General features: G+C 36.9%; 2 protein-coding genes across 4 annotated transcripts in view; one reads left to right on the top strand and one right to left on the bottom strand.

Annotated features, from left to right (window-relative positions):
• The first annotated feature begins 2,705 nt into the window (after positions 1–2,705).
• The window catches only part of fam168a (family with sequence similarity 168 member A), a 69,903-nt gene continuing 47,748 nt past the window's right edge, over positions 2,706–24,860 (top strand). Inside the window, exon 1 of one of the 3 annotated variants that reach the window (XM_082183096.1) lies at positions 2,706–2,959. The gene's annotated coding sequence lies outside the window, so the exon portion shown is untranslated. The remainder of the gene's footprint in view (positions 2,960–24,860) is intronic. The other 2 variants (XM_082183094.1, XM_082183095.1) reach the window with 2 other exon arrangements.
• LOC309508222 (zinc finger BED domain-containing protein 4-like) lies at positions 8,421–9,950 on the bottom strand (the record flags this gene model as incomplete). The annotated part of the gene is made up of 1 exon (XM_082182740.1): positions 8,421–9,950. One exon carries the CDS (start codon positions 9,948–9,950, stop codon positions 8,421–8,423), a length of 1,530 nt encoding a protein of 509 aa, XP_082038866.1.

Genomic DNA, 24,860 nt, shown 5'->3' with positions numbered 1-24,860 from the left:
GTGTGTGTGTGTGTGTGTGTGTGTGTGTGTGTGTGTGTGTGTGTGTGTGTGTGTGTGTGTGTGTGTGTGTGTGTGTGGGGAGAGAGAGAGAGTAGGCCTACATTAAATCTTATTGAATCATATAAGCTTATATTATATTTTGTCACACTTTAATGGGAAAATGAATTTATTTAATGAACAAATCAAACACAAACATGTAAGGCTTTTATTTGTACACATAACATTGAAACTATGGAGTGTGCTGTGGTTGCTTCATCTGCCAGAGCTTCTAACACAGGCTTCTGGCTGCTTTATTTTAAATAAGCACCAGATGGCACTGTTCTCAACACTCTCGAAGCTTTGAATCTTTTCCCGGAACAGTCAGGGGAAAGCCGTGATTCATGAGGCTTCATTTGCCCATACTTGCTGGACATAAACACTGTGCACACGCTGCATGGTATCAGTTGTTGGTATCAGAATTTTTTTACGAACACGGTATGACAACTGACAGAGAACAAGTGAAACGCAAGGGCTATTTATACACAGGGGCAAACAAGATGACAAGTAACAAGACACACCTGGGGAAGACTAATCAACATGGAAAACTACAAAACTACAAACATGACCACAGGAACAAGACACAGGAATGAACACAGAAACAAAAGGAACATCAAATCCATTCAACATAAAATTCCAAAACAGGCACAACACCGGGATTGTGATTAAAGATGATAAATAATAAACAAACAGCTGTCTAAAAGATAAGAGACACTTTATATAATAGAAAATACTTTTTGTAATAGAACATACAAATATAATTCTTACTTATATAATATATTAGTAAGTATCATTTGCAGAATTGCAGTACCCTTAACCTTAAAAGGTGATACTGTAGTTTGTGTTCTTTAGTTTGAACTTTGCTGGTTTGATAGGCCAACAATGTGTTTGGTTTCCTGTCCTGATAGCTTTAACTACTTTGCCTATCCTGTATTATGATATAAAAATTATGGTATTATGGACATGTACCATGTACCATAACGTTTTTGTTTTGTTTTGTTTTTTTACATTTCTATAGTACCATGGAAATACCATGGTACGGCAAAAATCATTAATGAGACTGATTTATTTGCCATGGTATGTACACAATGGGGCTCCAAGGTACTTTCAAGAAGCATGGGAACTACCATGATATTTTAGGAAGTGGTGAAACAGTTATTTGTAGCCTCGATCTGCTTTCAAAACATTGCTGTAAGTAAGAGACTCTAATCCAAATGTCCTGTATTTGTGAGCTCTCTCACTGTAAATTCATAAGACTGTCTGTCAGTCTGTTCCTTGTCAGAGGAGGGCGCTGTTCAGTTTCTTATCTCATAACACGAGCTCTGCTGACACTCTTTGCTCTGACGTTCGTCTCTATACTGTAAAAAAAAATATATAATAATAAATGAATCATTGAATACAAAATAAAACAAATTATCATGAAATAACATGTATTACGGTGATATCATGTTTAAACCATGATGGAAATAACATTGTGCTCTTTGCAGTAGCCTACTGTGTAATATGTTATGTAGGCTATACATAATTAGGCATGCCATAGGACAAACTAGACCATGTCACATAATAGGCTATTATTCAGTGTTTAAGTTCCTTTTTGTAGGGGTATTTATGTAATTTACATTGGATATACGTTTCAAATAATCTCTCAAGAACACAAAAGAAAAAGCGATACAGATGAAACGTGATCTTAGCTATATCATGTTCGAAACACAAGGTGGCATTGTTGTTCTTTCCCAGCTAACCGAGCTGAATTATCCGATTCAGTGGGAAATCATGGCCATTCAGAATGATCCTAAGATTTATTCATTACCCCACTTGTTGAAATATGAGACTAGTTTACATATTTCCCGTTTCAATTGCACGAGTAGCCTGTAAAACCACTTTCTTCCCTTTCTCTAGTACCTCATGTAGAGGTTCATTACAGACACTAGAGGGCGCGCGAACTAAAAAAATGTTATATTATATTAATTATATTATATTATATTATATTATATTATATTAATTATATTATATTATATGTTGTTTGTTGTTTTTATTATTATTATTTTATAATTATCTTTATAAATAATTTATATAAATGTGTATAATTTTATATTATGCATGATTTAAGTGGAAAATAACAACTGTAAGATCAATTGTAAAAGTATAGAATTGGGTTTTTTATGCATTATTCGTTTAATAGGCTGCCTGAGAAAAATACGTTACAAATAAATTTTCGTCACTATCAACTATATATTATATATGATATATTTCTATATATGATCAATAAAAATATATATTTGTATTATTATCATTGTTGATGTTTTTGTTAATGATAATAGAAATATTTAAATAATATTGATGTTTGAGCAATAAAAGCCCTACATTTCCTGCTTAAAATACACCCAAAAAAAAAGAAAAGAAAAAAAGAAAAGTGCGTACATGGGGGGAAATGTGCGTACATAAATTGGCGCATTTTTCTGACTTTCGCTTAGGCTGTTTTCACATAGACTACATATACATGAATGCTTATGCATATGGACTGTTAGAGCATAATTTAGTATGGTTTATTTCCATGCACACGCATGCATTCGTATTTGGCCATATTGGATGATTTTTGCTCGTGCATGTGGCGAATGGATGGTGCACTGAGTGGCTGGTGCGTTCAGTCGTGCGTCAGACACTGAGGTCCTCCCCTTGTGTTTCCATGTAGCTGCCCCCCTCTCTCTCTGGCTCTCTTTCTATCCCCCTCCCTTCTTCTCTTCTCTTCTGGCATCCCCCATCCCCCATCGCTTTATGTGCTTCCATACAGCCTGAAAAATCAACCGGAGGAGGAAACCTTCACACTCGCGGAGAATAGACTGACCCTCAGCAACCCAGAAGATCGCTCTAAACCGGGATCACAGACTGGATCAGGGAGACCTATTTAAATCCTCGTATACCGGTAAGTAACATTTTATGTAGTTTGATTTCCAAAGTAGTGTAGTGATTTTCAAAGTCCAGAAACACCATCCAACCACCATTAGACCTTCACCACCATCAAACAGCAGCAATGCTTTTCTCCTGCCAATGTGTGTTAGTGATGGTGAGGCTCTTTCTAAAACTGTCTGATGGCGATTGAAGAGAAAACAAATGCACTCGCTTCATCTATTCGAGTTTAGAATATCGGTTAAAGCCGTTTCCCGGACGGATCCATGAATGAGATGGATTTTTTCATGCTGACTTTGTTCATTCCCTTGTCATGCATTTGGACATTCCATAGAGCTGAGACACAGAGACACTCAAAATGGTGTCTGGAGGAGTTTGGGGCCTTTAAACACACAAGAGATCAAATCATAAACGCTGTTATGAGGAAACACGAAGCGCGATCAAAAAATCAGACGTATCAATGTAACAGCGATTATGACGCAATAAAGATCTTTTGTTGTTCAGCGTTACATTGTAACGCGCATTCAAACGCCTGTGCTACTTTCTCTCTTTTTTGTTGTTGCATTGATTCACGATGCTTTCTGTTTTATGCCATTATCATTTTTGAATTTTTTATTTGGCGTATTTTTATCATTGCATTCCTGGTTGATTGATACAAAGGAAAACAGCACATTGGTCCGTATTGAATACAAGTCAGTGTGTTTTTGGACATAATTCATGACCATTTCTGTGCATGTTTATACAATTAATTTCATATTTATAGCCAGTATGTGGGTACTTTGTGTTTTAGTAAGGGAATGCAAAACAATATTAACTCCATCAGTTGATATAACAATGGATGACATTTTACATTGCAGTCCATGTTACATATTGATAATTAATAAACATTCAAATGTTTATTATTGTGCCTAAATCAAGAAATAAAACATAATTGGAGCCTTAAATGTAAAAATAATCACTATTGGCTGTTCTTATTATTATTGATTACAATAATTATAATGGTATTGTTCTAGCTCTAACCAAAATTAACACAGACTATGTAATGTGAGGTTACCCAACAAAAATGTTAAGTGTTCAGAATCCAAAGGCCAGAAAGATGATGTTTATTCAAATCTGTGACGATGCTCTGAATCGGTGATGCTTGGATCATTGCAGACGGCTTCCTCGTCATGTGCTCTCCAATCCACCATTCGAGCAATAAAAGTGTCAATTGCTTTTCTGATAGAATGTCTTCACGTTACAGTGGCTGAACAGACACAGAAAACGCTTTGTTTGTTTTCATTGATAGTTTTATTATCAGCTCGAAATTCAATTTGTATAGAAAAGCTTGCCATCGACTGAGAGTTATAAAAGGTTTATGTATTGTGCTACAAGTATGCTGAAGCATGTGGGGGTTTGTCATTATTAAAGGATTTCTTGTAGTCGTTTGTAGGAGTGACAGGTGCTGGAATGCAAGAATTGGGCGGGGGTGGGTGGTAAACAAAGGCAATTTAATCAAAACGTACTTACATTAATTAGATAATTTACTAATATATATATAATAATATTTATATATAAAAATAGTACATGTTTATGTCTAGGAAATGCACAGTTGACAAAAAGCACTGAGCTTGAGTTCAGATGCAGATAAAATTAACTTTTAATAACAATAGTAACATGCAAAAACCATAATTTTTATTAAAAATAAATAAATATTTTACTCATATTAAATGTAGGCTACCATTGTTCTTCTATAGACTCATACTGAACTGACCAACAGTCAGTTATATAAAAATATATAATTGTGTATATATATAAATATATGTGCTCCTCTGCCGCCATCTACTGGTTATATTAGTAATGTCATGTCTTTTTTTATTTTTTAATAAAAGTGTTTGTTTGCCACCAAGTGTTAGTTTTCCTGCAAATGTTGACAATGTTGGAAGGTTGAACAAATCATGTTTTTGGTCATCACATTAAAAAATAACATTAAAATTGGATAATATTTAGAGCACTTTGAAGTGCTGGAAAAAGTGAAAAGCACTTGAAAGTCATTGAAAAGTGCTTGAATTTGACTCTCAAAAGGTTGTACGAACACTGAAATGAATAATGGAAAAATATTATTTCTGCCACAATATCATGATTACAGTAATATCGTCACTACATTAAATCCATGGCAACTGTTGTTGATTTGTGGACTTAAAAGCTTTCTATAACTTGTTTAAGCACAACGCTTCCTGGTTTCCATGTCACTGTTTGATGATATCTATGGTTTATAACAGAGAATTTTACGTAGAATTTGAACACTTCTCACTTGATCTCGCAGTGATGCTATTGATTCTACTGCGAGATCAAATGCTTTCTCACTGGATCTCCCAGCGCTGTGTAGTAACTCACAGTTGCGTGATTGAGATCGGCCCGCAAGTAAAGCCTGAGCTGTGTTCGAAATCGCCCCTATCGCCTAATACTCATTCACTATTCCCTATATTAGTCCACTAAAGAAGTGATTGAAAACGAGAGAGTGAATTTAGAAACTGAATGTGCTGGAAGGGCTGCCGCTTTTGCGTCGTTTTTGCTTGCTGTTTAATAATAATTTTACGCTCCGCAAACTGGCAGTTCCAGTAGTAGGATGAAAAGATTAATGGAAACTAGCATGCATAAACCTAAATTTAACAATTTAATAATCAATTAAAAAGAAATGTATATTACTCTGTAATCACATTGGACCAGCGATTTGGAAAATGAATGAATGGATGATTCAGCTGCAGGCGCCATCTTCTGGCGAGACGTGGGAATTAATTCGTTGTGACCCTCACAGTGGGTACATAAAATGACAATGGGTATTCTTTAGCCATTGAGTGTGCATTGGTTGCACACTCGTTATTCTGGTGCATTGTGGGATTGAATGAGTATGGTTTTGGAAAGAACTACAAATGGCTGACCCCTTAAATAGTGCACTAAAGGTATAGAGGGTTATTTCAGACAAAAAGGGAAATATGCCTCTTTTTTTATAAAAATAAAGTGCAATGTTTAATAAAAATGTTTATGAAATTAAATGAAAATATTTAGAGACTGTTGTTTAATTTAGTTTCTCATATCCATATATTTGGTTCTAATGTCACAACTTCTCACAAGTAATCATCTCAAAGTTTACTGAGTTTTACACAATTCTTTGGTTCTTTTGTAGCATGGGTGTGGTGAAGTGTAATAAAAATAAACATCATCACGTGTGTACCTTACTTCTCACTGCTGCTTCCTGATGGTTTTAGAGGACATTTACTCTGAGTAAGAATAGAATAGAGTGTAAACGCCTCGTCCGTTTGCGGTCCACTTTCCTTTGGTTTGCCATTTGATGTTTCTCATATGTAACAGATATGGCAGCTCTTATCAGCTCTTACTTGCAGGAAATCTTATCAGCTCTTACCGGCAGGAAAAAATGTTGCAAAATGTGACCATTAGGTCGCAGTCTGGAGCCCTCTAATTTTGATAGGGATGCACCTATATCAGTATCGGTATATTGCCCGATACTGTGCTCATGTACTTGTACTCATTAAAATGCTCCGATACCAAAAACCAACACAGTGCAGCGTGTGTACAGTGTTTGTGTGCAGACAAAGAAACACAGACAACAGAGCAAACAGAGAGCTTAATGGATATATCAGAGAAAGATGTCTATGAACTTATGAAGTAATTGTATCAAATTATAATATTGCACAAATATTTATGCCTATAAGCTGCTGTGTGCGAACTGATAAGCGAAACACACGGATTGGTTTGAGCGCACAATAGCACAGATGTTTGTGCTTGTCGAGCACATTCCTTTTTCAGACATCACTGGAAAGTTTGTCGCTCGGTCGGATATGTCTATAGCAAAGAAATTAAAATGGAACATATTACTAACTTAAACTGACGGTAAAGAGAGAGCACTTTTGTTGCATGCTCATGATTGCTGATCGCTCACTCTGCACATGCATCATTTTATGGATTAAATCTAAATCGTATATATAAGTGAAAACATTAAATGTTACGTGATTTATGTTTAAGAAGTAGTTCCCTACATTATTGCAGGAAACCGTCATATGATTACTGTGCCGGTGCAGTGAAGCACATTTTGAATATCCGCTTTGCTATTAAATTAAAGATAAATATGATAGCAATAGAATGAACAGTAAAAGTAACAGAAGCTTATACAATACATTTTAACATTAAGCATGAAAATAACTGAAGGAAATATGTATTTGCTAAACTAATTAAGCCAACTAATATGATTCATATTATTTTGGTTTCCCTACCCAATATTTTTACAGCAATAAAATACAGGTATCGTAAATCGTATCGGCGAGTTTTAAAAAATGAAAGTATTGGGCCCGTCCTGAAAAAAGTGGTATCAGTGGATCCCTACTTTTTAATGTTTTTTTTACAATTTACTATGAAAAATTACCACTTAGCAACCCAGCAAGATTATTTACTTAAAAAAAAAAGTTAATTTTAACTTTAAAAAAAAGTAAATAACCACCTAGCAACGTGCTAAAACACACTCAGAACACCTTAGCAACTGCCAACTACCGATAACGCATTGTGCGCTACACATTTTCTTCAGAATAGTTAACGTAAAATTACCAGTTGAGGTTTAATGGTTTGGATTTAGCAATCCTGATTATTTTATATAAAGAATCATGGCTGTAAAAGGGAAGTATACGCATTGAAAAATAGAGATGCTTCTGTGTATAGAGTGTAGCACATTTTGGTGTTCATTAGTATCATAGTGTTTGTCTTCTTTAATTATGGCCTGGAGAACTGTAGTGTAGATGGCACTCAAGGTGTACGATTTAGGGCTGCACGATATGTTGTTTTTGTATCGAAATTGCGATGTGCACCTCCATGATAGTCACATCGTGGAATGTGCGATGTCAAGTATAGGGATCAGAGTTGTTCTGTGATCCATACAGACCATGCCCCACGGTTCGAAATGCTCATGATTCTCTGATTAATTGTTTAATAAAGATCATCATAGAGTGAATGCTTATCATTTACATGTATTTTAAGTCTTGTCAATTTAAACATTCAAGCGATTTTAATAGGGATCGACCGATATGCATTTTTCAGGGCCGATGCCGATACCGATTATTACAGATCAAGGAGACCGATAACCGATATTTTGAACCGATATGTGTCTAGTGTAAAAATGAAAATTAATGTCAAAATTAAGAATAAAAAGGCCTCTGACAAAGACTCTCTTTAAATTATTTTAACATATCTTTAATTCTGAGAACTGTTCATAATAACAACATTAATATTAATAATAACAACAAACATAAAAAGTGCTGGGAGCATCCATCAGCAGCATTCTATAAACAAAGTAAAACTTGCATCCATCAGCAGCATTCTATAAACAAAGTAAAACTTAAAGCATATTTAAACAGCAACAAATGAACAAATAATGGAAAATAAATGCAATCTCTCTGAAGTTTTATGAAGTAAATTAAAATGGGTAACAATTAGTACTCCCAATTCAGCAGCACCAGGTTGTGGTGCAGGAAGCAGAGCTGCTCCGCATGCTCTCCAGTGAGCCTGCTTCTTCTTTTGTCATAAATTGCAGACACTTCACTGAATACACGCTCACTAGGGACTGATGAGGGTGGTGAGCAAAGAAATTGTCTTGCTTCTTTGACAAGTAGCTTGAAGCGCCCTTCATTCTGTCTCCACCACTGGAGTGGATCCCCCTTAAGCCGGTCAATCACTGGCTCTTTGAGGTACTGATGCAACTCTTCTTCAATGCTGTCCTTGTCTGACAGATCACCAGTATGGGGACCAAGAAGAGAACTGAAAATCTTGTCTATTTGGCTATGGCAAGGTGTCTCTTCTCTCCTTTGCCTTTTAGAGGCTTGGTCTTCTGCTGCGGGCTCTTCTCCATCTGCCTGCTGCTCTTGATTGGCTCTCTCTGTTTCAACCTGCTCTTGAAGAGCATCCTCTACATCTTCTTTAAGCCATTCTTTGGCCTTGTTTAGTGTAGAGGCAGAGGAGAACGCATGACTCTTGAAACGTGGATCCAAAAGACATGCTAGAACCACATTTTTTGAGTCTTCAAGTTTGGCGAATCGCTTGATTAGGCTCTCCCTCATTACCTCCCTGAGCGTTCTGATGCCCTGTGTTGATGGCCCTTTATCTTCAAGTAGCATTTTGAGCACTGTCACACAGGGAATGATGCTGGATGCAGATGAGTTATTGTAGCTCACTTCTAGTGTCACTTCCTCAATTGGGATGAGTGTTTCAATCAAATTGGACACAATGTCCCACTGGTAGGCAGTTGGACATGTAAAACCACCATGTTCCCCAGAGTAGACATTAAGAGCACGCTTTTGTTCAAATGCCCTTTGCAGCATGTGGAGTGTTGAATTCCACCTTGTTGGGACTGCCTGGATTAAGTTGTGTTCTGGTAGGCCAAGGTCCCTCTGGATGTTTCTCAGACGCTGCTTGGCCAAGATGGAATGTTGGAAGTGAGTGACACATTTCTTTAGCATGGCAATCACATCTATCACAGCTCTTTGGCTAGCCAAACCATCGTTCACAACCAGCTGCAACGTATGTGCTGTGCAGCTAAGGTCCGGAATATCGGCAAGCCTCAAACCCTTCACCATGTTTGCGCCATTGTCACGCAGGACCAGAGCTACACGGTCTTTGGTAATTTCCCATTCCTCCAGCATGTGCAGGAATGTGTCTCTGATGTATTCCCCAGAATGAGATCCGTACATTACTCTCGTATTTAAAACAACCTGCCTTCTGTTCCATTCATTGTCAATGAAATGACATGTGAGGCTCATCATTGACTCTGTTGATCCTGACCAGCAATCTGTTGTAAAAGAGAGTGAGAATCCAGCCTTCTCTGGCTGGATTAGGGCTTTAATCTTGCTTACAACCTTTTCATAGATTTCTGGCAGCTTCTCAGTGCGGTAATACTTGTCACTTTTTAGTGCATATCGTGGTTCTGCCACATCCATGAGTCGCTTAAAGCCAATGTCAGAGACCATTGTGAATGGTTGGTTGTCAGAAATGATCATTTCTGTGATCAGTTTGTCCATTTGTTTTGATCTGTCATCCAGATTTGTCCATTTTTTTTGTTTCTGAAAAATGTCATGTATTGTAGGCTGACATGTGGATGTTGCTCCCTGCTCAGATTCAGGTTTGTTTGATTGGGCAGATTTATACAAGTCATTGTGATGAATCCTAAGATGGGACCAAAGGTTTGAAGTATTGGCACTTTTTGCCACTGTACCACCCATACTGACAACATTTTTACATGTATTGCACACTGCCTGCCCTGGTGTTGGTTGAGTGTAGTACTCCCACACTGCACTTCTAAATGTTGTCTTCTTCCGTGAATGCATCTTCAATGAGGGTAAGATAAAGAGAGAGTTAAAAGTGGGACCACAGTATGTTTCATGATTAAGCCTATGGATATTGTACTACAGCTAAACAGCTTAGGGAAAGGGAAGTATTGGCATCAATAATTTACATGTTAGAAATGTGCAATAGCTTAACCTCTCATAATTATTTTCTGATGACTAAAACATAGCCTAAAATAATAGAGGTGACTACTCAATTAATAGTCGAATGCACATCAATGGATTAACTAAAAAAGCACACACACACACACACACACACACACACACACACACACACACACACACACACACACACACACACACACGTGTATGTATGTATGTATGTATGTATGTATGTATATATATATATATATATATTTATATATATATATATATATATATATATATATTTATATATTTATATATTTATATGTATATATATATGTGTGTGCATATTTAGCATTTTATTTGCAGCTAATCGCTACACCTGCATTTGCATGCATAATGTGAACATTATTCATATGAGTATACCCAGAATTGCAATAAAATCACACACAACCCATATTGTAATAGTGTTTTTTTTATTTTTGATGTGTAAAATGTTTGTTTGACTGTTTATCACGGCGATACAAACTAGGAAGTATACAGGACAGCATCATCCAGAAACGTGCAATGTGAGATTGACAACTTACGTTATTAGTCAAATGAGAGAGCGCGGCCGCGGAGATAACTAAATCAGGAATAGGGAGCTCGCGTCGCGTCAGGGCGTAAGAGCTCGCGCTTGATGCCCTTTCAGCTCTTCAAAATTGCATAATGGTAATTCTGAATCTTAGAATAAAGCAATATTTCTCCAAATATGCGAAATTTTTTGACTAAGAGCCCTAACGGAACGGACGCTGTTCAGTGAAGCGATGTGAACAACACAAAAAAAACCGCAGCAGACGTGAGTGAATTCATTCGTGTTGATAATCTATTCACAATATAACGTTAAGTTGGCCGAATGGTGAGAGAAGTAGGTTTTAGTTTCACTATCTCAGCACTGATGTGATGATCCGTTAAAGCATATCACTGCAATGACGGACATTGACCGGGAATTCACAGTATAATAACTGTGAACGGGGCTTGTCATCATAAATCGATTATATTTAGGTGTTTTGCAACTTCAGTGTAGTGATTTAATGCAACTTCAGGAATGTTTACTGCATTCTTACCTTCGAGAGATAACTGAGTGATGTGTGATGATGATCACTGAAGCAGCTCCTGTGCTTTCGGTGTGAGAGCGGAACATTTTCCAGCCGCGCCAGCCGTAGTGATTGGCCAGGCTCGTGACTCCCAACAAATCAGATGGACGATGGGCGGGGCTTAGCCTAGGCCACAGAGCGGTGCGCTCTGACTGAGGTGGCTGGATCAGTGCCAGATCGCGCATTTCAAAATAAAATGTTTTTTATCGGCAAATCGGTTTTGAAAATGGCCGATACCGATAACAATAAAAATGCTTAATATCGGCGCCGATAATCGGCCACGCCGATAATCGGTCGACCCCTAGATTTTAAACCATTCAAGCACAAGAAGACGTGAAAGAGAAGTCAATTCGGACCGCACGCGCTGTTTACTGTGCACACACATTCTTTTCCGTGAGTATTTGTGCTTGAACAGACACATACAAGCAAAATTATGTTAAAAGGTTAGTTCACCCAAAAATGAAAATGATGTCATTAATTACTCGCCCTCATGTCGTTCCAAACCCGTAAGACCTTCGTTCATCTTCAGAACACAATTTAATATATTTTTGATGAAATCGGAGAGCTCTCTGACCCCTCCGTAGACAGCAACATAATAACCACTTTCAAGGCCCAGAATGGTAGTAAAGACATAATTAAAATAGTCCATGTGACTACTGTGGTTCAACCTTAATTTTATGGAGCAACAAGAATATTTTTTGTGCAAAAAAACAAACAAAAATAACAACTTCAACAATTTCTTCTCGTCGGTGTCAGTCTCCTACACTGTTAACGTTCTACGTCAGAATGCCGGATCACCATTGGCCAGCTCCTGCTTCACCATCACACGCATGCATCATGGTTCTCTCGTGAACAGCGTCTGCCAATGGTGAGATTCATAAAAGTAAAGTTGAACCACTGTAGTCACATGGACTATTGTAAAGATGTCTTTGCTACCTTTTTGGGCCTTGAAAGTGGTCATTTAATTGCTGTCAGTGAAGGGGTCAGAGAGCTCTCTCCGATTTCGAAGTTATTTTGGGTTTGGAACGACATGAGGGTGAGTAATTAATGTTTGGGTGAACTGACCCTTTAAAATGCCCATCTCTTCGATTATCCTCGTAAACACAGTTGCTTATGGCTTACATGAATACAATTGAGAAAGAAAACAGATGCGTATCATTATATTGGATCTGTGCATGAGGTCTTAGGCAGCAGCAGATATTTTAAGCTGCTTTCATTTTGTGTCATTAATGTTAATCAAACAACAAAATACAAAGAGAAAATCACTTTTTAAAGCTTAAACAAAGATTTATTTAATTTATACAGTAAAGACCATGCGTTTTTTTCAATTTCTGTACCTAAAACTGTTAAGACTGAACTGGAAAACATAAAGTAGTTTATTTCATGTGTATCTTTTTTCTATTGTATTTATCTATTGCTTGTAATTTGTTTATCATTTTCTATGCATATTCACTCCCCTAATAAAAAAAAACCTCACCAATTATTCTAGAATGATTAATTCTTTCCAAATAAGAGCTATTCAAGTTTTTTTAGTTTTTTTATTTATTACAGAAAAACTAAATATCGCAATGTCGATTTTTTTTCCCCCCAATATCGTGCAGCCCTAGTACAATCTCGACAAAACTCACTGCTACGTTTCCCTTGAACAACTTCTAGACTTTGAGAACCTCTTATTTATCCGCACTCTCAGTGCTCAGTAATTGGGCTGCTGATATTTCCCACGAGTGTTGAAAAATCTGCAGTTTGCCACAAACGTTACAGTGCAAGTCTGTGGCAACGTGTTAATTGTCACAGTACTTGTCAGCGCACTTCTGCATTAATGCGTCTTTTATGAGACTCCTTTTTCATCGGAGGTGGTTTTATTTTTGAGTGGAAAAATTGATGGATGTTTTTTGATGAACTGTCTGTGTGTGATCCAAATCCACAGTGAAATGAGAGGATTATGATCGACGGCACCTCTCAGCTGTGTGTTAGCTTATATATTCACTGCAGTAGTGCTTATAGGCCTCAGATTAACCCCACACACTCACACCCTGAGGGGATGTTGGTTTCCCTTGATAAACAAGAGCAGAAAATGTTCAGAGATTCTGCCTTGTGGCTACAAGGAAATCCCATTAGATATGCGATTCCGTTTCAAGGTGTCAGTGTCTCCTCATGAGAGCATCTAACAGTAACATGCAAATGTAACATCAAATATAATGTATAATATAATTGTTTAATTGAACATGAGTATCTTGTGATTTGGAAAACAAACCTTCAATGGTCATAATGAGTTTGTGAATACGGAACTGATTGCAAATTACATTGCGAACATTGTAGTTAGTAATGTAACCTATTACATTACACATTTCAGGTAATATAATCTGACTACTTTTTGATTACTTTTAGATTACTTTTTACATAATTTATCCTGTAAAATCTTGTATAATATTGAGGTCATTGTACTATAAAACTCAAAACTTCCTCATGAGTCCAAAAACAGCTTTTAATATTAATATTAACCAAACCATTATTATGAGACCTTATTCTAAAGTTTTTCAGGTTTTCGCAAATGCCATCAACCTCAACCTTGTGAACAACATGACTCAGAGATTAGAATCAGAGCAAAAGGTGTTTAAGAGGATAATAACCAGCTAATGAAAGCAGGACTTTACTAGAGTTAGTGAGATTATCCTTACAAAGTCCATTTAATTCTACTTTCTTTGTTGCTAATTTTCATGCTCTTTGGTTAAAGATTTAGAAGAGGTGGCTGGATGTATCTTTGACTTTTAAAGGTTTAAAAGCCTAATTAATGTTCCTTTTTAGGAATTAGTAAGAAATTAAACAAAAATTTGATCACAAAGTCGTGAGCTTAGAATTATAAGGTTCTATCTCCACTTTTGGTCGAAATTGAGTTTTTGACATAATCTGATCCATTAGGTGTTTATTAATGCCTGTGTGGTGTTATTTTTGTAAAAAAAAAAAAAATTTTAGTAGTTATTAATAATTAATCACATAAAAAGGTTCCATCTCACAAAAACATAAACCGAGTTGGGATTATAAGGTTCTATCTCCAGTAGATTCAATATCCAATCAAAATCAAAAATCCAATCAAGCTGTGTGCTTGTATTATAAATATATAAATTGATTAAAATCAATGGTTATATACATTTATTCTTTGAAATGTGGGGTTTTATTTGTAAAAGTGGAGATAGAACCTTATAATTCCAAACAGAATCAGAGCTCTCAGAATTATAAGGTTCTATCTCCATTTGGGCCATCTTAAAAAATCCCATTTCCAAATGTGCCAGGATTTTGATATTCTATCCTCAAAGTACCAGTAGGGTGATGGTCTTGTTGAGCTATAATAGTAGATTATACTACATAACAGTTTTGGCAGCTGGGATGTAAAAACTTTGATGCTCAATATCTCAGAACTACCCTAAACGGAGATAGAACCTTATAATTCTAAGCTCACGAAGTGGCATTAATATGTATTATGTTGATGTTAGTGAGTGTGTGCTTGGCATGATGCTGACGCTAATTGTTAGCATTGTGGAGAACTTATGCATGCTGTGTGAGAAGTGGTGAACAAACGTCTTCTAAACATCATCCGAGTGGCGTGTAGGCTGAGACGGTTCTGGATGGGCGTATTTTTGGACTTTCTGTGGGCAGACACTGAAATCACTGCCTTGCTGAATTTCTCTGTGGGAAAAATGAAACTCCTACTGGTTTTGGCACACCAAACACATTAAAATGAAAAAAAGATTAGTCTCTTTTTCAAGGGAGTAAACAAAGGAGTATCTGGCTGTGCGGCTCTTTTGAAAAGCTACTGTAATTGAGCTACTATAAACTACAGATCATAAACACATATGTACACATGCTCACAGCCACCCAAATACTCATTCAAGTCTATTTCAAGACATCGCACAGCTGTGACATGTGTAACACGTGGTTTAGGAGCGTTTAAAGTAAGTATAATGAAGGTTATGAAGTAGTTATTTACAGCACCGCAGGTTGAGTAAGGAACCAGGGATAGTTCGCCCAAAAATGTACATTTTGTCATCTTTTACACACCCTCATGTTGTTCCAAATCTGTATGAGTTTCTCTCTTCTGTTGAACACAAAAGACGATATTTTAAAGAATGTTGGTAACCGGACAGTTGACGGCACCCATTGACACTATGGAAGTCAATGAGTGCCGTCAACTGTCTGGCCGTGCTGAGAGTTTTTCAAGGGCAGGGGCTCAAATGTAAAAAAGAGACATCTATCACTAAAGGTGCATCTCAATCAGCTCCCTACAGCTTCCTAGGTCGTGAATCAGTATATTAATTCCGGCACTAGTAAGGAAAGTAAGGACCCTGGCTCACTACACATTGGGACACTGATGACTGTATTTCCAGCGACATTACTTCCTCATTGTACATAATCACTAATGGTATTTATGAACAACAGCTCAACTGATATCTTTCTGACATTGTTTTAATGATATTTAAAGTACATTTTAATAACTACTTTGCTTGTTACATATTTGTGCAACATTTTAGTGGTAAATGAATTATAAATGTTAGCTAGATTATGTTCATTATCTGTCTAGCTATGTATGTTTATGCTGAAATAGAACAGGGACCTTTTTGGGAGCGAAAGTTTCAGTGTACTGGAAGGATTTTTCGATTGAGACAGCCCTTGAATTGGCCAACTCCCTGATCAGTGCCCTGACTAGTCAACTAGGGAGCTGATTGAGATGCACCCTATATGGAGTATTGTTTTGTTACTACTGTAATTAGGAAATATACTCTCTCTCTCTCTTTGTAAACAGACTGTGTAATCACAATTATGAATATGGAACTACTGAATGTGCAATAAGTAGAATAATTGCAATAATTAAGGTCAGAAAACATGAAGCTTGCAGTGTAAGAATGCTAGTCTGTCAGTCAAGTCTGAACCAAGAAACAACGTTTTATGTCAACGACTTCTAATAGTCTGATGGCAGATAAAAACAGTCAAACCAACATGCAGATTGTCGCTTTTTATAGATTAGATTGTATTCAGGGGAGTGATAATATGTCTCCCCTCCCCCCTCCATCACTCATATCTGCTCACTATCGCCCTCTCAGCAGGACTGTAGACCCTCGGGCAGTGCGCGCGCATACACACAGTCTCGCCTTCAGGTCTGACCAGATGGCAGACAGTTTTCATGTCCAACAGCTGCCCGTCAGATCATCTGAATGTGTGATTGTTTCTGATATCCATTGATAAGATGAAGGAAATTATAGCTGCGTTTATTCTCTGTGTGTGTGTGTGTGTGTGTGTGTGTGTGGTCCTGGTAAACCCTATTGTGTGGGGACCGAATTCTTCCACAAAGATAGCAAGTGTTTGACCTTGTGGGGACATTTGTTTAGTCCCCATGAGGAAAACCACTTATAAATCATACAGACATTTTTGAAAATGCAAAAATGCAGAAAATTTTCTGTGATGGGTAGGTTTAGGGGTAGGGGATAGAATATTGTTTGTAGTGTACAGTATTCAAATCATTGTCTATGGACAGTCCCTATGAAATATGGAAACCCAACGTGTGTGTGTGGTTATGGTCTCCGCCAGCTGCTGGTTTCTGTCCATTGTCACAATTTGCACAGAAATCTTGCTGAACCAACACATTTAGGTAAATGTGGACTTTCAGTAGAGAGTGACTCGGTTTGTGTGTGTTTGGATGCTGTATATGCTGCCAAACATAATTTAATGTCACACAAGTACTGAGCATGTTCAGCACGAACTCCCTCACACATAACCTCTGAAGAATGCAGCGGCATGACGAAAGACTGTATGACAGACAAAGGACAGAGAACGTGAATGAATGCATATTTGCAATGGAATAATTAGCAATCTATGCAACCACCTATATACTGAGTTCTGCTTGTTTTATTTTAAAATTATTATTATTATTATTTAGAATTTTTTTGCATTTTGAATCCATTATTTTGTGATCTGAACTAATTGCGGTTGTCTGGAATGGAATACTCCTACAAAATTGTGCCTATTATTTTGTTGAAATAGTATGTAAATCAGTACTAACTATTCAATGATAGTCAACAGTGGCATGGTTACTAAATTTACTTCCTGAATCCTATTATGTAAAAATGTATTAGCAGTCCAATTTGAATTTAAGAAAATCTCTATATGGTATGAGTAGTTTGTTAAAATTCTGTTTCAAAGCCAATGAGTTGATATTAAAAATCATAGTTGATATTGCTTCCTGTTTGTGTCACACCGGAAATGTATGTTATAGTACATTGCATTTTGGGATGCAGCAGATGTAGTGGGTCATTTAGGTAATCTGCCATTCAAAAGTCTGGATTAAGCAAGGATTTTATTTAGCAAGGATGCATTAAGGATGCCCCTGATCAATCCGAACACTCTTAAATATTACTGTTTTACTGTATTTTTGATGTATTTAGTATAAGAGAATTCTTTCAAATTTTCGAATTTACATTTAAAAAAAAGCTTACCACTCCCATACTTGTACGTCTGCATCATTTTCATACATAAAGAAAATTCACATAACGTGTGCAATATGCACAATGCATACTACAAAAATAGTATGCTCATGCTGTGAGTAGTAGTTCCAGTCAAGCCCATTGATAAGAAAACAATTCTCTCCTTTTTTTCCATGGAGGAAGAAAATGTCAAGGTAAAGAAAGGAAAGAGGCTGGAAAATGCACCTCTTGTGGTGCCGTCGTTTGTGGCGCTGTGTGTGTATGTCGGGGGGTAAATGGATGGAGAAAGCGGCAACAGAAGAACCCGGGGTTTGAATACTGACGGGGCATCTCAGCACACCATGTTGGTTTTGAGGCAATTGTTTGCTGGATAATGTCCTATACAAAATGGAGGTTGTGCCTCGGTGAAAGGCAGGATTTGAGGCAGAATAGACCTTTTTAGAATCAGAGAGGACAAGCTCTTGCAGGGCAGTTAAAACAATGGCGTTTTTTGGGAGAGGGGCACTCCCCTTCATGCCCTGTTCTCATTCAGGTCCCATTAGGGAGCCGCTGGGAGGGGAAGGGCCTATTGTGTGACTGTTGTTTTTGAATAGCTAATTAAGCTTCTAATAAGTGTTTTTTATGAAGTCAGTGTGAGATTAAGGCTCGAAGGGCTTCCCTTGGGTTTCCAGATGGCTCAGGTGAAATCTTTTCTCTGCTCCTGCACCTGTAAGCCTGTAACAAATTACTAGCATTAACTGCAGCTGTGTCAGAAGTTTTCTCTTGTGCAAATCAAAAGTTAGTGCTTGACCCAGTTAGAGAAACATTCAGTATCACTTAAAGGGATAGTTGACAAAATGCACTTCCAGACTTGTATGGCTTATTTTCTATTGTGGAAAACAAAAGTATGCTAAAGTTTGGGGTCAGGTTTTGTTTAGTTTTTTTGTTTTGTTTTGAATAAATTAATACTTTTACTCAGCAAGGATGCATTAAATTGTTCAAGAGTGACAGAAAAGATATTTATGTTACAAAAGATTTCTATTTCGAATTTAAAAATAAAATAAAAACAAAGAATCTTGATTCTTCCTGAAGAAAATAATGTATCGGTTTCCTCCCAAAAATTAAGCAGCACAACATTTTCATCATTGATGTTTCTTGAGCAGCAAATCAGCATATTAGAAATATTTCTGAAGGATCATGGGACGCTGAAGACCGAAATAATGATGCTGAAAATTCAGCTTTGCATCACAGGAATAAAGTATATTTCAAAATATATTCAAATATAAAACTGTTGTAATAATATTTCACAATATTACTGATTTGACTGTATTTTTGATCAAATAAATGCACCCTTGGTGAGCATAAGAGACTTCTTTCAAAAACATGAAAAAAAAATAGTTTTACCAATCTCAAACTTTTGAGGTACTCTCAATACCAAAAATGTGCATATGGAGCTTAAGTTGTATTTTAAACCTAAATATTCCTTTTAATGCGGATGCACTTCAATTTCATCTAGCGAAAATTTTCGTCCGAAACACGTATTTTAAATATGCACTGTATTACATATTCATCATGTTTTTGCTTAACCTGTTACTGTTAGTGATGTCTTTGTTACTTAACGTATGTTTGAATAAATCTGTCATGAAAACAAGTTATTACAGTTTATTGCCATATAAATGTTCATATTTCACCAACAAATTAGAGTATAAACATTTCTGTTATTAAAAGGTTGATATAAAAACTGCCTTATGTGCAATTTAAATGTTTGTACAACTCAGTTTTAGCTATTTGGGTGTTGATTTATAAATGATTTTGAATTATTAATTTATTATTCATTTTTGTTTTCGTTTTTTAGCCAAGTGCATCCTGAAGCTTTGGTTTCGGCCCAGAATGTTAATTTCGGTACATCCCTACCTTTTAATTTTGTGACAACAAGGTATTTTTGGAATAACACCAAAATGATGTGGGTGTAAAATCACTGAAATTTATACTGTTAAGTGATACACAACATGTTCGTTGTGTTAGTGTCCTGCTATAAATATGAGAAACGGATATAAAAAAATCCCACTTATAGTCTGTATTAGAGCTGACATGTAGATGAATCGTAGTAAATCTTCTGAAACCAGAAAGCATGTGTAGGAATGCAGTATTTATAGACTGTGTGTGTGGATACGCATGTGTCCTTCGCTTTCTATGAACCTTTTTATGTGTGTGAAGCCCAATTACGTTCTCAGCTGTTGACGTGCTGCTTCTACTACCAAATTATATGTCAGAAACTCGCATGTGATTGGGCACCGGCGAATGAGTAGCTTTCTCTTTGTCTTTCCTACTGTTTCTCTCATTACTCTTGGGAATAGAGAACCTGTTCTTGTTCAAAACTTGGAATTTGAATCGGAATTATTAACGATTCCTGTCCCTCTTTGTCTATCTCTCAGCATTCTGCAGTTTGAAACTGTAATGTTACTGTAAATCACAGTAATTCCTCTCGCACTGATATTATAGACCTTGGCAAGTGCAAAAAAAAAGGAAGAGAGGGTGAGCGAGATGACGTGAGGGGGATGGGAAGGAGAGACGCTCTGGGTTACTGCTATGAATTTACGGTGGTTCAGCAGGCAGCTCGGGAAATGAGATGGGCTTTGTTAAACACAAGACTGTCTGGGAGGACTTTCATACATTCAGGTCGTGGTTGAATGTCAGGTAGTTCATTCCTTCATTCAATGCTGCAGTCGACGAGATGTACCACAAATGAATGGGTTTCATTGAATAACATTTAGGTGGTCCGGCTGTAAAATCAGTTTAAAGGGATAGTTCACTTTGAAATTCATTTTTGGTATGTTTTAGCTTACCTCAAGGATATCCAAGATGTTGGTGTCTTTTTTTCCGCGGTAGTTTCAATTTTGATATTTTTAGGTCAAACCGTTCTTGTCTGTCAGTCAGATAATGCAGGTCTATGGTCACGGTCTCAAAACACAAGCACAGAGTCCAAATTAAAACAATTCCCCGTCGTCCAAATTAAACAATTCCCCATCGTAAGTACACATTGATGGCCTGAGACACGAAACGAGCGGTTTGTGTGAGAAAACGAACAGTATTTATATAGTTTTTAGCTCTTATACGCAGCCACGTCCAAGTGATCTGAGGGCGCTCGCGCATCCTGGTGTGTGACGTGTACGCAGACTGGTGCATAGATATATATACACTAGATGTCGCTTTGTCTACGGCAGTTCATTGGAACGAATGTCTTTAAGGTGACATCTAGTGTATATATCTATGCACCAGTCTGCGTACACGTCAGATCAGATCACTCGGACATGTCTGCGTATAAGAGGTAAAAACGATATAAATACTGTTCGTTTTCTCACACAAACCGCTCGTTTCGTGTCTTAGGCCATCAATGTGTACTTACGATGGGGAATTGTTTAATTTGGACGACGGGGAATTGTTTTAATTTGGACTCTGTGCTTGTGTTTTGAGACCGTGACCATAGACCTGCATTATATGACTGACAGACAAGAACGGTTTGACCTAAAAATATCAAAATTGAAACTACCGCGGAAAAAAAGACACCTACATCTTGGATGCCCTTGAGGTAAGCTAAAACATACCAAAAATGAATTTCAAAGTGAACTATCCCTTTAAGTGTCTAGAGGGGATTACTTTATGCACTCAAAATCATTTGAAAACATAGCCTAATTTCTGAGCTCTGTTATTTGGCCAAGCAGTCAATTAGTGATAGACTAATAAATTGGCCAGATTAATCGGTTTAAGCCGTTTTGAGATGATCTGACACACCCTGCTATATTTTGTAAGGGATAATGTGCATCCAGGCGGTTGTTAACACGAAATAAACCCTGACATTCGCGTTGGGGTCTTGCATCACTCTAAAGGGGTTTATTCTGCGATAACAACCGGCTGGATGTACATTATCCCGCTTGATTACATGGCTATTTGCCACATAAGTAAATAATTAGAAATTAAATATTTAGAGTCAAAATATTTTATTAGCTCTTTAAAGAGAAAGCAGTTGCAAGCGGAAAGTTAGACGGATAGACTAGACGGATATTTAAGGGATACGGTTTACAGTCATACCACTTATTACACAACATTTCACCACATAAATAATTATGGGGATATTGAGATAAATATATTATTTTTTAGATGAAAAATCATACCTGTTTGTTATCACACAATCCATTACAGTGTACAAAACAATCGTCGCAAAATGGCAGCAGCTGCGTTTAAATGAAACAAGAGTGCGAGTCTGCGTTACTGGATGACAAAATTAAATAACTGTACACAAAATATTGATTAAAAAAATATTTTGAGATCTCAAAACTCAAAACTTCCACGGTAATCTATTGTTTCAATCTCTCTTGTGACTCATAGTATTGGTCTGACTATTGTTTTTTACAAATACTATAAATTTATAAAGAATATATAAATAAAAAAATATAGCATAATAAATAATTATTAATTGTAATTCATACAAGAATCTGAAGGACAGAAAGTATTACAGTATATAGATATACTGGTATTTGCACAGCCCTACTGCATGTCAGTTCCCAAATCTATTGAGTGTATTGTTAGCGGATTTTTTAACTGTTTTGGAACAGATATGAGCAGGCTAAACCGGGCACAGTTATAGACTAATAAAAAAGGTCAAATATATCATCCGATATGTTCTAAGGTGCATGATGGTCTTTGTGTTTGTGTGAATGTGTCTGTCTTTGACAGTAGCCCATGACACCAGGGTATGTGTGTGTGTGCGCACTGCGGTACAGGTTAGCTTGTCTTTCTCCAACTGTTTGCACAGCTCACACAGCTGGACCTCACAGCGGAGACTGTTTTGTCCCCACAGCATGCCCACTGGCATACACACTCGCACAGAAACACAGCAGCTCTTTGAGCTCTTATTATCTAAATAATTCAGATGCCCCTGTGCTTCACGGGTTCCTCTCACACCCTGTGTGTGTCTTTGTGCACAGAAAACCCTCTTTTCTGTCACCCTTCTCTCATCCCACTATGGGTGCGTGTTTCTGCAGCAGAATAAAACAATTTAAAAGATAATTGCAACTTTTTATCTTACAATTCTCTAGACTCGCAATTGCAGGTTTATATCACGCAATTCGGAAACAAAGCTTCCATACAATGAGGAATGAATGGGAGGAAAAGGGAGGACACTGTGATGTACTCTTTTTTGCACTTTGTCTGTGTTTTGTTGGTCTACATGCGCTCATGCCAGCCGTCAGATCATTCACATTATGTCTGAACAAAGAATTATAGGAATCAAATAGATTTTCACATTTCATTTTTCTAAAAAAAATCTGAGTGGTGTTTGCATATACATCCATTGTATGTGGTTGCTAGGGTGTTGTTAGGTGGTCACTAGGATGTTTTAGGTGGTTGCCACGGTATTCCTAGGTAGATAAACAGACATTAGATGCATTCATTTTGCAGGCTCTTTACTAAAATTTGACTGTTTTTCTGAGTATGTGTGGATCTTTTAGTCCTGTGTCCTCACACACCACACCACTTGATAACAGTAAAACCGGTCACATCATTGTGTTAGGTTCAGGAATCAATCAGGGATATTCCATCCCTCTGGTCTGGCCCTTGGGCTGTTCTGTGCTGCTTGCAGCAGCCATCATTAATTCAGTGTGTTTTTGCTGTTGAGCAGAAGAGAAGAAAGATGTGTTTGCCTCAGGGCCAATCCACATAACCTGGAGGAACCGTTTTACCTTGATATTAACTCGCATGTTCAAATGCTCGAGTCTGTTAGATTGACTAGTCCTGCATGCAGAGATCGGTTCATGTGTGTATGCAGTAGGAATGCAGCAATGTTGCCATTTTGGCAAGTGCAGAAAAAAAATTGGCTCATGTTTTTGTGATGGCCAGTATGTTAAATGGTATTTTTGAGGATTTGTCATGGAAATAAGAATGCTCACAACTGGTATTGGATGTGTTTTTTATGTGGCTTGAGAGGTTTTTATCACCGAAATACCTGCCAGAGAACCATGTGTTCCTGTAATCCTTCCGCTGACTTAAATATGGCATTTAGTTTGACAGTTATATTATTCATACATGAACTGTAAAAATATGTCCGGTTTAGTTTACTGTGACATATGTACTGGTGTAATTGTGAATTATAGTCATGATATGGTGTTCAGTATATACAATGTTAATCAACCTTCTGCATTTAAAGCCACTTTGTCAGGCAGTTTGTGTTTAATAATAGAGTTAAAGGAATAGTTCACTTAAAAATTAAAATTCTGTCATCATTTACTCACCCTCAAGTTGTTTCAAACCTGTATGAATTTCTTTCTTCTGCTGAACACAAAAGAAGATATTTTGAAGAATTTCGGTAACCAGACAGTTGATGGACCCCATTGACTATTCCTTTGTGTTCAGCAGAAGAAAGAAATTAATTCAGGTTTGAAACAAATTGAGGGTGAGTAAATGATGACAGAATTTTCATTTTTAAGTGAACTATTCCCTTAAACTTTAACTAGATTTAATTTGACCTGAATGAAAATGAGCCATTGAGAGGCATACGTTCATTATGTTGTGCCGTCGTGAAAGACATTTTTGAAAGAAATTAATATTTTTATTTAGCATTTTAATTTATCTATTCATCAACTAATACTGAAAAAAGCTGTCTTCAACATTGATAATAATAATAAATGTTCCTAGAGTAGCAAATAAGCATTTTTTACAATGATTTCTGAAGGATTATCCAACACTGAAGACGCGAGTATTGATGCTGAAAATTCAGCTTTGACATCACAGGAATGAATTACATTTTAACACATCAAACCAGAAAATAGTTATTTTAAATTGTAATATCACAATATTACTGTTTGTAC

This window comes from Leuciscus leuciscus, assembly GCF_965113295.1.
Source record: "Leuciscus leuciscus genome assembly, chromosome: 10".
Taxonomy (NCBI): Eukaryota; Metazoa; Chordata; class Actinopteri; order Cypriniformes; family Leuciscidae; genus Leuciscus; species Leuciscus leuciscus.
The sequence above is the reverse complement of the archived record's forward strand: the minus strand, read 5'-3'. Positions and strand labels throughout refer to the sequence as shown.